The 15,052-nt window shown below is 48.1% G+C and overlaps 1 protein-coding gene across 2 annotated transcripts in view; it reads left to right on the top strand.

The window, feature by feature from the left end:
• FLCN (folliculin) overlaps nucleotides 1-15,052 on the top strand; it is a 232,767-nt gene that overhangs the window by 92,718 nt on the left and 124,997 nt on the right. For both annotated transcript variants that reach the window (XM_086940860.1, XM_086940859.1), the window contains exon 9: nucleotides 12,555-12,678. In XM_086940860.1, the coding sequence (XP_086796986.1) occupies nucleotides 12,555-12,678 (124 nt within the window). The remainder of the gene's footprint in view (nucleotides 1-12,554; nucleotides 12,679-15,052) is intronic.

Below are 15,052 nucleotides of genomic sequence, written 5' to 3' on the forward strand. Positions count from 1 at the left end.
TCTTCCTATGTTAAAGGGTCTTCTTAGTCACACAGAGGAAATATTCGAAAACCCAGTGAGAGCCAGGGTGTTAAACCCCAGAATTGATAAAAAATACAAAGCGGCTCCAAAGGACCCAATATTTATTAGAGGGCATGTACCTTTAGACTCGCTGGTGGTCTCAAACGCTCGTAAAAGAGCAAACTCATTATCTACAGGAGAGGCTCCTCCACCAGATAAAGAGTCGAAGTTAATAGATGCATCAGGCAAAAGAGTAGCATCACAGGCAGCGAATAGCTGACGTATAGCCAATACACAAGCACTACTCGCACGTTACGACAGGGCACATTACGATGAGTTAGAAAAACTTCTCATACATCTCCCAAAAGAACACCAGAAAAAGGCAGATCAATTAATACAGGAAGGTAAAATAATAACCAATACTTCCATTAAGTGTGCATTAGACGCAGCAGACACTGCAGCAAGGTCTATTAACACCAGTGTCATGCTAAGAAGGCATGCATGGCTTAGAATCTCAGGATTCAAACAAGAAGTACAAACAGCCCTATTGAACAAACCATTTGATCAGAAAACATTGTTTGGTTCAAGCACAGACGAGACATTAGAAAAAATGAAGAAAGATACGGAAACGGCTAAGTCAATGGGAGCATTGCAACAGCCAACACACAGAGGTTCCTTTCGTAGATCCACCTATAGAGGGGGCTCAAAGAACACAGGAACAAATCAGCAATCCACATCTTTCACACCAACATCACCCAGAGGTAATTCAAGAGGCAGTTACAGAGGTAACAACAATAAGGGTAGAGGCCGCGGAAATAATAACAACCGCAACGCCTCAACACCAAAACAGTGACTTCATAGAACTCCCCCCAGACCACATAACACCGGTCGGGGGACGTCTATCACAGTTCCTACCTGTCTGGGAAAACATCACGTCAGACAAGTGGGTGAGACAAATTATCCAACATGGTTATTGCCTAGAACTCACAGCTACCCCACCAAACATCCCCCCCAAACAGCGTCCAATGAGTCAAGATCATCTGACATTGTTAAGAGAAGAAGTTCTAGCACTTCTACAAAAGCATGCAATAGAGAAGGTCCCAAAAGATCAACAGGGAACAGGAGTATACTCTCTATACTTCCTGATCCCCAAAAAGGACGGGTCCCTAAGACCAATATTAGACCTCAGACCTCTCAATGCTTACATAAATTCGGAGCATTTCCACATGGTCACGCTCCAACAAGTACTCCCTTTACTGAAGAAAGGGGACTTTCTTTCTACACTGGATCTAAAAGACGCTTACTTTCATATCCCAATTCACAAAGCCCACAGGAAATACCTAAGGTTTGTGTTAGAAGGACAACACTATCAGTTCAAAGTCCTTCCGTTCGGTGTCACAACAGCACCAAGAGTTTTCACAAAATGTCTAGCTGTGGTGGCAGCACACCTAAGAAGACAACAAATACATGTCTTCCCATACTTGGACGATTGGCTAATAAAGGCCAAGTCAAAGGAAGAATGTCTTCACAACACACAGAAGACAATCCAATTGCTGCACCACCTAGGGTTCACGGTGAACTACAAAAAATCACACCTGCAACCAAACCAGATTCAGCAATACCTGGGGGCTACAGTAGACACAGAGAAGGCAATAGCATACCCCAACCCAATCAGAGTACAGACAATGGTCGGGTTAATACAAAGATTTCAACCACAACACTTACTACCAGCACGAGTGTTTATGCAACTATTAGGCATGATGTCCTCCTGCATACAGCTAATACCACATGCCAGACTACAAATGCGCCCACTACAAGAGTGTCTAGCGACACAGTGGAATCAGGCTCAAGGTCAGATTACAGATCTGGTGTTGGTAAACGACCGGACGCATCGCTCTCTGAAGTGGTGGAACACAGAAAACATTTCCAAGGGACGGTCGTTCCTAGAGCCAATTCCACAAGTGACAATAACAGCGGACGCATCGCTCTCCGGATGGGGAGCGCATATGGACAGATACACAGTACAGGGGAAGTGGAGTGTGCAGCAAAAGAAACTGCACATCAACTACCTAGAACTATTAGCAATATTTCTAGCACTAAAAGCTTTCCTAATACAAATAGCAGGAAAAGCAGTCCTGATCAGAACAGACAACATGACTGCAATGTATTATATTCAAAAACAGGGGGGGGACACACTCTCTCCAACTGTCCAGACTAGCACAGGACATATGGAGATGGGCCATTCCTCAAAAGATCTACCTGTTAGCGGAACACCTACCAGGAGTTCAAAATCAAATAGCAGACATCCTAAGCAGACAGTCAGAACAAGTACACGAATGGGAGCTGCACGACCAAATACTACAGCCATTCTTCCAAAAATGGGGACAACCAGAGATAGATCTGTTTGCCAATCATCAGAACGCAAAATGCAAAGAATTCGCATCCAGGTACCCACACCAAAGGTCCCAGGGCAATGCACTGTGGATAAATTGGTCCAACAAATTTGCTTACGCGTTCCCTCCTCTACCACTAATTCCATTACTGGTTCGGAAACTACAGCAACACTCAATGACAATGATACTGGTGGCACCCACGTGGGCAAGACAGCCGTGGTTCACCACGCTGCTACAACTCTCACAAGTACCACATCAAAAGCTAAGGTTATTACCCATGCATCTTACACAGAACCATGGAGAAATAATGCACCCAGATCCCAAACAACTGAACCTAGCGATCTGGCTCCTGAGGTCATAGAGTTTGGGTATTTAGATTTACCACCAGAATGCATGGAAATCATTAAACAAGCAAGACGTCCTACCACCAGAGCATGCTATGCAGCAAAATGGAAGAGGTTTGCCATACACTGTAACAGTAAGCACATCAACCCTCTGGACGCATCCACTAAACAAATCATTTGCTATTTATTACACCTACAGCAATGTAACCTAGCATATACCTCTATCAGAGTTCATCTCGCAGCCATAGCGGCGTACCTACAAAACAGGCAACATCTGTCACTGTTTAAAGTACCAGCAATTAAAGCTTTCATGGAAGGACTCAAAAGAGTCATTCCACCAAGAAGACCACCTTCCCCAGTCTGGAATCTCAACATAGTGCTTACCAGACTAATGGGGCCACCCTTTGAACCTATGCATAGGTGTGAAATACAATTCCTCACATGGAAGGTGGCCTTCCTCATAGCTATCACGTCACTTAGAAGAGTAAGTGAGCTGCAGGCTTTTACGATTCAAGAACCATTTATGCAGCTACACCAAAATAAAGTGGTTCTTAGAACAAACCCAAAATTCTTACCGAAGGTTATTTCAGCATTCCACATCAATCAGTCAGTGGAATTACCGGTTTTCTTTCCAAAACCACAAACAGTAGCTGAAAGAGCCCTACATACACTGGACGTTAGAAGGGCCATATTGTACTATATAGAAAGAACACAAACTTTCAGAAAGACAAAACAGCTATTTGTTGCGTTTTCTCCTACACATAAAGGCAATCCCATCTCCAAAGCGGGCATTGCCAGATGGATTGTAAAATGCATTCAAATATGCTACTTAAAGGCAAAGAGAACATTAACTGTTCCTCCTAGAGCTCACTCTACACGTAAACTAGGAGCATCTATGGCATTTCTGGGAAACATTCCACTAGATGACATATGCAGAGCAGCTACCTGGGTTACACCGCACACCTTCACAAAGCACTATTGTGTAGATGTGCACACAACACAACAAGCTAGAGTGGGACAAGCAGTATTAAAAACATTGTTTCAGACAGTTGCAACAGACACGGGCGACCACCGCTAGGGAGAGAACTGCTGTATAGTCTATTCATAATGTACCATCTGCAGCCCATATGCCTCGAACGGAATATGCTACTTACCAGTATGCATCTGTTCTTGGCATAGAGGGCTGCAGAGTGGTACATGCCCTCCCAGCCTCCCCGGAAACCTGTGTCTGTTCCAACATTATCTTATTTAGATACACTTACATGGGCACTCTTATCTGTATTCTACTATACTACTCCATCTAACCCTACTATGGCAAAACAATCTAAGGATGGAGCCGATGCCCATGCGCACTACCAACCAAGGGAGGAGTCACCAAGATACAAAAGACTCTCCAAGAGAAAAACAAAGTGCAATCATCCGAGCCCAACACCAGATGGCGATCTATTCATAATGTACCACTCTGCAGCCCTCTATGCCAAGAACAGATGCATACTGGTAAGTAGCATATTCCTTATTTCCCAATGGCAGATGAAAAAAGTTAATTTGCTCCACGAACTGTTTCACTTTTCTCTTTTTCTAAAAGCATTCTGTTCACCCCGCATTTACATTTCCTTACAGACGAGATGGGTGTGATGGAAAAAATCTTTGCAGTGAGGCAGAATAGACAAGTTGTGCCAATTTAAAACGAATTTACTCCAATCTAGTAATACAGTAGCATGCACTTCGGTCAGCTGGCTTCAAATAGGTTTTGGAAGGACAGGAACCCTTTAATTACCTTGCTTAGGAAAACAGCAAATGCCACAACAGCACAGCACAGCACATCTAAGCTCCATGCATTATCCCTGGCCTTGTGTACCACTCTATAGTAAAACATAAAATTCTACAATGCAAAACAAGTCATTTTTCTTCTATCTTCAAAAGAGGTACCGTGGAAGCTGCAAATATAATTTGTTAAGATGCAAGTACATGATGTACTCAGCAGCTACAGCCTATAGATGACTTCTCTCTGCAGTCAGGAAAAAGAGAGAGAGTGGACAGTACCATCCAGTGAAATGAACTCTTAATAATGTCTTTATCTTCTCAACGCTAAGAGACCTGAACAACTCGCAGCCTCGCGCCAAAAACGAATAAATGCAGCTTTCGTGTCAGACGCTAATTGCGCAGATAACACTAGACACAGGCCGTTAATGTTTAATAACCTCTCTTCCCTTCATGGCACATCCTCGCCTTTACCTCAGGTGTGTTGCTCAGACTTGCCTAAATTAAAGAAGATTCCATGAATATGCCTCTGAAAGATACAGTAACTTACTCACCGGCAGGGGGCAGTCGGCAGCAGGCACGGGCCAGGGAGTGGGACAGGCAGGCAGAACAGGGCCTAAAAATAAATAAATGATAGGGTGCCCGAGGGGGCTAGAAATAATGAAATTATGGGGTGCCTCTGTCACCAGGTTTTGTCGTCTCAGTTTCTGCTCTGGTGTACTTCTAGAATGCTCCTCGACCTGGCCTCAGTCACGGGTCACGCGCACTTTTTTTTGCCATAGATCTAATGCGCATGATCACCACCAGCCACCCCACCCTAGGGTGGGTCAATTGAAAAGACTGCGCAGACGTGGTGGTGAAGACATCTGCGCAGTGTTTGCGACCTAGGCTTTTAAATGGTGCACAGTGCTTGCATGCCATTATTTATGCAGATTGCAGTTAAAGAATCGATTCCAGACTCGGAGATTAATAGAGTTGTGCTTTTTTTCACCCACGTGGAGTGAGAAGAGATGCATGCAGAGAGTGACTGGCTACTGTATTGTGAAATTCTCTGATTTTCTTTTCTGACTAAAGTCGCCGGACCAAAAACAGGCCCCAGAAACAAAACCGCCCCCCTGACTAAAAAACGGCCCCCACCCGATCCAGCCTACCGGGGGATTGCCCGGTGCCCGACATTGTCAGTCCGGCCCTGTTCCTCAGTAAATCATTATACAAGATAAAAAATCCATTTGTGCTGTGGGCTAGTAAGAGGAGAGCACAGTAATTCTGCTATTCATGCCCACTAACTCATTATTAACATAGGTGTACCTGTGCACATAATATTAAGGTTCCTTAAATTCTGTCATTTAATATAAATAGTGAAAAAGACAGTTATTCTGCTTAGAAACACAATTGCTCCAATTGGGGCTATAACAACGTGCTTGATATGGATATGAGTCTCAAAGTTCGGGGTCAACCACGATGGAGTGTATGCCGGCTACGGAGTCGTACAGACCCCGGGTTCAATACGCTAGAAACAAAGACAAAACGAAGACGTTGCGAGGCGCTGGGGAAGTGAAGCATTCCTGGGGCCGGTGCGGCATCAGTTCCTTACTATCAGTGCAAGTCGTTGGTATGTCAATGCTCAGGATAGTGCGTTGCACAACGGAGGTGAGGCATCAATAAAGCAGGTGAGGCATCACTGAAGCAAGTTGGGCGTGGGTTCTGGGAGGCGATGCGGAGTCGTTGAGCCGGTGAAGCCTGGAATGTTGCAAGGCGCAGGGGAGGTGATGCAGCATTGGTGACAAGGCATCAGTTCTGCTGGCGGTGTGGGGTCGATGAACTTTCGAGTGTCAAGCCATGTGACATCTAATTCACGCTGTCTATGTCACACCATGGGACCACAGGTGCTGTGGCGGAGTCGAGTGTCACAAGCTTCAGTGACGTGGTGCTCAGGACTCATGCTGTGACAGACCTTCGAAGGCGTTGTGGCGGTGGCGGGCCTGCATTGTTAGTCGCATCATTGCATTGAGCGGGGACCGTGGCTCCGGTGCAGGCAGCAGCATGGTGTCGAAGAGTGGTGCAGACCGTCTGGATTCCATCCATCACGGTCGCTCCCACAGCTCTCCACTCGCTTCTCTGAAGCCCTGTGCTAGCTGCCTGCCTGGATTCCTGCTGACTGCCCTCCTGCTACAGCGCTTGCAGCATCTTACTGCGCCTGGTATCGTTTATGCCCGCATTGCTTTTCCGACCTCATTTCTTAAAGTTAAAGCGCCTATTAGCGTTTAGGCTCGCACTGCTACATTGTATCTAATTGTACAAAGCGGCGATTGTGCAACATTGTATCTATTTGTTTTAAACGGCGATTGTGCTTGTCGGGGGAACGTCTCTTTAATTACTTACTCAGAAGAATCTCTGTTTGAAGCTCCGGCTGTGCCCCACTTTCGATTTCATTTAGGCGGCCATTTCGAATTGTTTGGGGTTTCTCCCGTGTCTCCTCCCAGACCCCGCCTCCCAGCTGACCCTCCCACACACTAACTCACTACACCAGCCCCGTCCTCTCTTTCCCTGTGACCGTCTGGATTCCATCCATCACGGTCGCTCCCACAGCTCTCCACTCGCTTCTCTGAAGCCCTGTGCTAGCTGCCTGCCTTGCCTGCCCGGATTCCTGCTGACTGCCCTCCTGCTACAGCGCTTGCAGCATCTTACTGCGCCTGGTATCGTTTATGCCCGCATTGCTTTTCCGACCTCATTTCTTAAAGTTAAAGCGCCTATTAGCGTTTAGGCTCGCACTGCTACATTGTATCTAATTGTACAAAGCGGCGATTGTGCAACATTGTATCTATTTGTTTTAAACGGCGATTGTGCTTGTCGGGGGAACGTCTCTTTAATTACTTACTCAGAAGAATCTCTGTTTGAAGCTCCGGCTGTGCCCCACTTTCGATTTCATTTAGGCGGCCATTTCGAATTGTTTGGGGTTTCTCCCGTGTCTCCTCCCAGACCCCGCCTCCCAGCTGACCCTCCCACGCTCCGCCCCCTCCACCATCCATTTATGGCCAATGCCCCCACGCGCAGCGTCCACGCGCTACGTACACGCCGAAGGTGCGCCAAAGGTAAGCCCGTCTACGCCCGTCCGCGCCTGGACCGCGCCCAGCGCCAGACCCCCTGCCCCTCGCGCTGACCAGCCCTCCCGCATTACCTACGATGCCGCCACCCTCCTAGCCCTTAACCCCGGTCGCGCCCCCAACTGCGTCCAAGCCGCTCCTGGACACACCCATGGACCTTTCTCCTGCAACTCCTGCAAATTCATCGGCACCGACAACATCTCCGCTACGACCACAACACAGACCCCTGACCCCAACCACCTACAATGCATCCTTCTCAACACCCGATCGGTCCACAGACACGCCATTGACCTATGGAATCTACTAGACACCATCTCCCCGGACGTCGCCTTCCTTACAGAAACTTGGATGAACGCTTCCTCCGCCCCAGACTTCACCATTGCCATCCCTGAAGATTATAAGATCATTCGTAAGGACCGCACCGGCCACACAGGAGGAGGAATCGCTATCGTCCATAAGAAGTCAATCCGCATCTCAACCAGCTCTGACGCCAATCTCACCAACTCTGAACACCTTCACTTCCAGATCCACATCGACCCCAAGACCACACTCAGAGGCACCCTCCTCTACAGACCACCAGGACCCCGCGCAAAATTCAGTGAAGACATCACGGACTTCATCACTCCTCACGCTCTCCCCTCCAAAGACTACATCCTTCTGGGAGACCTCAATTTTCACCTTGAAAAGATCAACGACCGCAACACCACCACCCTCTCGGACAATCTCGCCAACCTCGGACTTAAACAACTGGTCACATCCCCCACCCACATCGCAGGTCACACACTCGACCCCATCTTCACCTCCAGCAATCATGTCTCCTTCAGCCACACTACGGAGCTCCTCTGGACTGACCACAGCTGCGTTCACTTCACCTACAACAAACCAAAACCCACCAACCACCTCCAACCAACTCTGCAAAGAAACTGGAACAAAATCACCACGGACCAGATCTCCGCATCGCTCCTTCTAAACACCCCAGCCCACTCTTCTAACGCAAACGAAGCCGCCGCCAACCTCACCCTATGGTTATCCAACACCGCCGACACCTTAGCACCACTGAAGAAACGTCAAAACAAACCTGCCAGCAAAAAGGCCTCATGGTTTAACGATGATCTTAAGAAGTCCAAGAAACTCTGCCGCTCCCTCGAAAAGGCCTGGAAAAAAGACCCAACCACTAGCACCAAGGACGCCTTCAAAAACGCCACCCGCACTCACCACCAGCTAATCCGAAAAGCCAAGAAAACAGCATTCAAGGATCGACTTGACAACAACGCCCACAACAGCAAGGAACTTTTCAACATCGTCAAGGAATTTTCCAATCCCTCGGCCAACTCCAACGACATCACCCCCTCTCAAGCCCTCTGCGACTCCCTAGCCTCATTCTTCCACAACAAGATTGCAGACATCCACAACAGCTTCGACAACCAACCCGGAAACCAACCCACCCTACCTTTTTCTGAACATTCTCCCCCCGTGAACACCCTTAACGACTGGAACCCAATCTCCACTGAGGACACAATCCGCCTGATGAATTCCATCCACTCAGGATCCCCCACAGACCCATGTCCTCACCACATCTTCAACAAAGCAGACTCCGTCATAGCACCGCACCTCCGAGACGTCATCAACAGCTCCCTCAACTCCGCCACCTTCCCGGAAGACTGGAAACACGCTGAACTCACCGCCCTTCTGAAGAAACCCACAGCGGACCCCACCGAACTCAAAAATTACCGCCCCATCTCGCTCCTTCCATTCCCGGCCAAAGTCATCGAGAAAGCTGTCAACAACCAACTCGCCGCCTTCCTCGAAGCCAACAAATCCCTCGACTCCTCACAATCTGGCTTCCGAGCAAAACACAGCACTGAGACCGCCCTCATCGCAGCAACAGACGACATTCGAACTCTACTGGACAATGGAGACACAGTCGCCCTCATCCTCCTCGACCTCTCTGCAGCATTTGACACAGTCTGCCACAGCACCCTTTTACAACGCCTCAATAACATCGGAATCCAAGGAAAAGCACTTGAATGGATCACCTCGTTCCTCACGGAAGAACTCAGAAAGTCCGCCTCCCACCATTCAAGTCCGAGGCCACTGAAGTCATCTGTGGCGTACCACAAGGATCCTCACTCAGCCCCACCCTCTTCAACGTATACATGAGCCCCCTCGCGACCATCGCCCGCCAACACAACCTCAACATCATCTCTTACGCGGATGACACTCAACTAATCCTTTCTCTCACCAATGACCCCAGCACCGCCAAAACTAACCTACACGAAGGAATGAAAGAAGTTGCCGAATGGATGAAACAAAGCCGTCTGAAACTGAACTCAGACAAAACAGAAGTCCTCATCTTAGGTACATCCCCCTCAGCATGGGACGAATCCTGGTGGCCGGAAGCCCTCGGAAAGGCACCCATCCCGACAGACAACGCACGGAACTTAGGCATCATACTGGACTCTTCACTCTCAATGAATAGACAAGTCAGCGCCGTATCCTCTTCCTGCTTCAACATTCTTCGCATGCTCAGAAAAACATTTCGCTGGATCCCCACCGAAACAAGGAAAACAGTCACCCATGCTCTGGTCACGAGCCGACTGGACTACGGAAACACCCTCTACGCAGGCATTACCGCTAAACTCCAGAAGAAACTCCAACGAATCCAAAACGCCTCAGCCAGGATCATATTAGACATCCCACGCAACGAACACATCTCCGGTCACCTTAAAGACCTCCACTGGCTACCCGTCAATAAGAGGATCACTTTCCGACTGCTAACCCACGCACACAAATCACTCTACGACATCGGACCAGAATGCCTCAACTCACGACTGTCCTTCTACACTCCCTCCCGCCAACTACGTTCTTCCAGCCAAGCCCTCGCCACTGTACCTCGCATCAACAAGACCACCATGGGCGGCAGATCCTTCTCATACCTTGCTGCTAAAACATGGAACTCACTCCCCGCTTACCTTCGCCTTACCCAGAACCACCTAGCATTCAGAAAGCTACTTAAAACGTGGATATTTGACAAGTAATCTTCCTCCACTCTCTAAGCGCCTTGGGACCCTCTGGGTATGTAGTGCGCTATATAAATTCTCTGACTTGACTTGACTTGACTTGACTCTGAAGTCGCACTCTAAGTCGATGTGTTGGTTTCTTCTGGTTGAACACAGCAAACTCTCTTCCAATAGCCCAGTAACTGAATTTGGCACCACTTGGAAGAGCAGGGCTCCCAGCAGAAAAGCCCAGATGCTGCAGGTGAAGTCTTTGGTGGCCATGAGTCTTCCAACAGGAGGCAAGCTCAACTTAAGTCCTTGGAGAAACTTTGAAAGCAGGACGTAGTAAGTAAAGTACAGTCCTTTCACTCCCAGTACAGAAGCAGCAGCAGCAGCAGGCCAGCACAACAAAGCCAACAGCATAGTGGCAGTCCCTCCTTACAGCAACACAGCTCTTCTTCCTGTCAGAATGCCCTCCATCCAGAAGTGGGCCGAGTATATGGTGTCAGAGGCCCAGTACTTATACCCATTTCAGACTTTGAAGTTGGTCAACTTCAAAGGAAAGTCTTTGTAGTGCACAAGACCCTGCCCTTCCTCGCCCTGGCTCCAGACACACTACAGGGGGTTAGAGACTGCTTTGTGAGGGGACAGGCACAGCCAACTCCAGGTGCAAGTGTCCGTCCGCTCCTCACACCACTCTAGCTTAGGAAGACCCATCAGCCTGGTGATGGTTCATCGAGTTATGCAGGGTTATGCACCTAAGTTCCCTTTGTGTGTGACTGTGTAGAGTGAATTCACAAACCCCAACTGTTATCCAACCCAGACGTGTATTCTAGGGACAGGCAGAGGCACAGAGTGGTCAAGCAAGAAAATGCCAACTTTCTAAAAGTAGCATTTTCAGACCTGCAATTGAAAAACCAACTTCACCAAACTCCAATTTTCTGTTGGGCCCCAATTGGAAAATACACTTGTAAAATGTTATAAGGCGCACCTATGGGAGGGATAGGCCTTGCTGTAGTGAAAAACGAATTTAGCCGGAGATGTAAAACTTAAAACCATATGTCCTACCTTTTAAATGGACTAGACTCTGCCCATGGGGCTACCTAGGGCTTACCTTAGGGGTGCCTTACATGTAATAAAAGGGAAGGTTTGGACCTGGCAAGTAGGTGTACTTGCCAGGTCGACCTGGCAGTTAAAAACTGGGCACACATGCTCTGTAGTGGCAAGCCTGAGACATGATTGAAGGGTTACTTATGTGGGTGGCACGCTCAGTGCTGCAGGCACACTAGAAGCATTTGGTTTACAGGCCCTGAGCACACCTGGTTCACTGTACTAGGGATGTACTAGTAAATCAAGTAGGCCAATCTTGGAGAAACTAAATACCATTACATTTTAGAGGTACAGCTTTTGTACTCTTAACACTAGTCAGCAGTAGTAAGGGGCCTAGAGTCCTAAAACCAGAAAAAACAGGAGGAAGAAGGCAAAAAGGAGGGGATATCCACGAAAAAGAGCTATTTCCAACACAATCTTTCACTTTACTGATTACAGTTTAGAGTTTTGCACTGTCCATAAGCAAAATACATGCAAAAAAGTGAAACAGGGCCTGCGTTTGTGATGGAGAAATCTTTAACCCGACAATGTAGTTTCGATTTGTTTTGGGGGGGGGGGGGGTTAGGAAAAAGGCAGAAATGTCAGTCTGAATTTGTGAACATTGCCTCTTCAACGCTTCTTTATTGTTTATCATTCATCCTTGAGAGATACTGAAATTACATGGTCTGAGTTTCTTGTGCTTATATTATTGGAATATGACAACATGATTGACCGTGGAAGATGAAAACATGATTGACATAATTTGTCGTGAATCTATTGTACAGTTGAAAAGTCAATACATAGGGTGTTTTTGAAGAGTATTTCTAGTTTGCCTGAAATGTCTATTTGTGTTTTCTCCCATAGGCTATGTTACCTGTTGGATGTGTGCGAACTATCCCATATAGTGAACAGTACGAGGAGACGTATCGCTGCAACTTCCTGGGGCTCAGCCCTCATGTGCAGATCCCACCACACATACTGTCGTCTGGTAATAGAGTCACGTTTGTTTGAGACTGTGCCATTGCCACCACCTTACATCCTCTTACCCCAGTTATCTCATAGAGTGCTGACTTTACTCCTACCCAGTGCATGACTTGAGTGATAGCCACATCATTCACAGCTTTCCATAATCTGTTCCCACCGGTGTGAGAGCATTTAACCAAAGTAAATCCTCAACCACCTGCACTCAGTCCCTTTCATGCTTTATGTTGGCAACTCCCCTTTGTTGTTAGTGTTTGGACAACCCATGTATATAACATTTGACATTCAGAGTTAAAAATGGAACAGATACCTCTTGCTTTATATTTCTGAGATTTAACACAATTTAAGGTATTTAATGGTGGTAAAATGTTTGTGACTGTACCCATTTTTTTTTTTTGTAAGACGTTTATTAGTAGTCAATAGAGCATTACACATAGCGGAGCCTACAACCCTGCGGGCCGGCTGCAACATTACGGTGTATTGTAAGAGTAGATAGATACAAAAGAAAGGTATACGTTTCCTTCAACTGTAACCCTAGAATATAAGTCATTAATTGCATCCTTCGTATCACGTATGCTCGTAGTTCAATTGTACATTCAAATGACGTCCTGTTTTATCTTTTATAAGTAAGTAATGTAACTCTGTAAACTGAACAGTTCTCATCGGTGTGTCCCAAATAGTTGGCTGTGTCGTCGAGTGACATTCCAGTGTCCGCTGTGCTTAAACCCATAAAGTTCGCGGACAGACCATGTAAGCGTGTCAATGGAATAGGGGTATTTAATACACGTGCTCGGTCTATCCTTGTCGTGGTCCACGCCGTCTATTCAGGACGGCCAAGCCCCACGGACTATCAATGCTTCGTGTGATGTGTCATATGGATAAATTATATAGCCTGATTGTATGTTGGGAAGACGCGACTTACGTCAGGCCTAGTGGCCATTCAGGCGTCTGAGTGTGCCTCCCGGGTGGGGTGCTTGAGGAAGAAAGGGCTATATATGGGAGACAAGAAAGCAAAACAGACAAACGGGGGGATTTATGTGGGAGGGGGGTGGGGTGGAAGAGTGTACATGGGGGAGCGGCGCCGTGAAAGGGGGCCAGGAAGATATTGTAACATGTCATGAACTAATGTTTCTTCGTGTGGGTGGCTGTCGGGACCCGCGGCCGGCGTGTCGGACGTGTGGTACAGTCATTATTCAGGGCGGCTGGGGGGTAGGCGAGCTGTCATGAGGGGGGAGCACTGTCTGTGACCTTGGTGTCTCCACATCTACTCATCTGTGTTTCCCCGCTTGCGGCGATCCCTAGATGAGCCCTCTGATCGTGCCCTCCTTCTGGAGGGATCTCATGATGTCGTCCCAGAGTTGTGCAATTGGGAATTGTCTTAAGCCCGCTATCTCCTCTCGGTGTAGTGCCACGCTTTCTGCCCTAGCCCAGTTAATGAAGGAAGCATACCGGTATTTAGGGATTGGTGGTTCTCTCCTTTTCCAGTGTTTGGTGAGCAGCCGCTTGGCTGTGATGAGGCCTAGATCCCAGAACCTGGCTTGTGTCTTATTTAGCTTAGTTCTTTTGTATAATCCTAGAATGCAAGCCTCCCATGTGTGCGGCAGCCCTGGGCCAGTACTGCGCGTCAGGAGAGATGTCACCTCCCCCCAATACGTGGCTAGAGAGGGGCAATGCCAGAGCATGTGCATAATGTCCCGCGCCTAGCAGGTCGCATCTGGGACAGGTAGTGGTGTTGATCATGAAGAACCTGTTGATTCTATCCGGCGATAAATATGCCTGGTGCAGTATGTAAAATTGAATTGTCCGGAATCGGGAGTTGCGTGGGATATTCACGGGGCTGGCTAGGATCATGGTCCACTCCTTGTCCGTCCAATCCCTCCTACGATCGGCCACCCATTTGTCCCGTACCGGTTGTGTGGACCTGTATGTGCATGAGGAGGGCCTGCGCCAGCCAGTGGATGATATAGGAACCGTTGCCCATGACATGCAGGTATTGCATTAGGTGGTGTATCGGTGGTTCTTCCTGAATATCTCCCCAGGACTCCGTGTATGCCCGCAGTATAGACGCATGAAGCAGGAACTGCCCCGCCGGCAGACCCGTGCCCTCCATCAGTTCCTCAAATGGGAGCAAGGTCCCATCTGCCAAGAGGTCGCCCATAGTCTCCACCCCAGCCGCAGTCCAGCTCTCTAGAATGCGCGGCGTCACTATTCCGCCCCTCCTGGGGGTACCCAACAGGGGAAGCGCGGGGGCATAGGGCCTAACTTCCCGGGTCAGTTTTAGGCTACGGAGGAAGCATTTGCTGGCCACAGCCACATGAAGAGGTAGTGGGCGAGGTCCCTTAGTCAAGGGATGAAGCAATGTGCATATTTGCGGGTGTGTC

The sequence above is a fragment of the Lissotriton vulgaris genome, chromosome 10 (genome assembly GCF_964263255.1).
Source record: "Lissotriton vulgaris chromosome 10, aLisVul1.2, whole genome shotgun sequence".
Lineage (NCBI taxonomy): Eukaryota > Metazoa > Chordata > Amphibia > Caudata > Salamandridae > Lissotriton > Lissotriton vulgaris.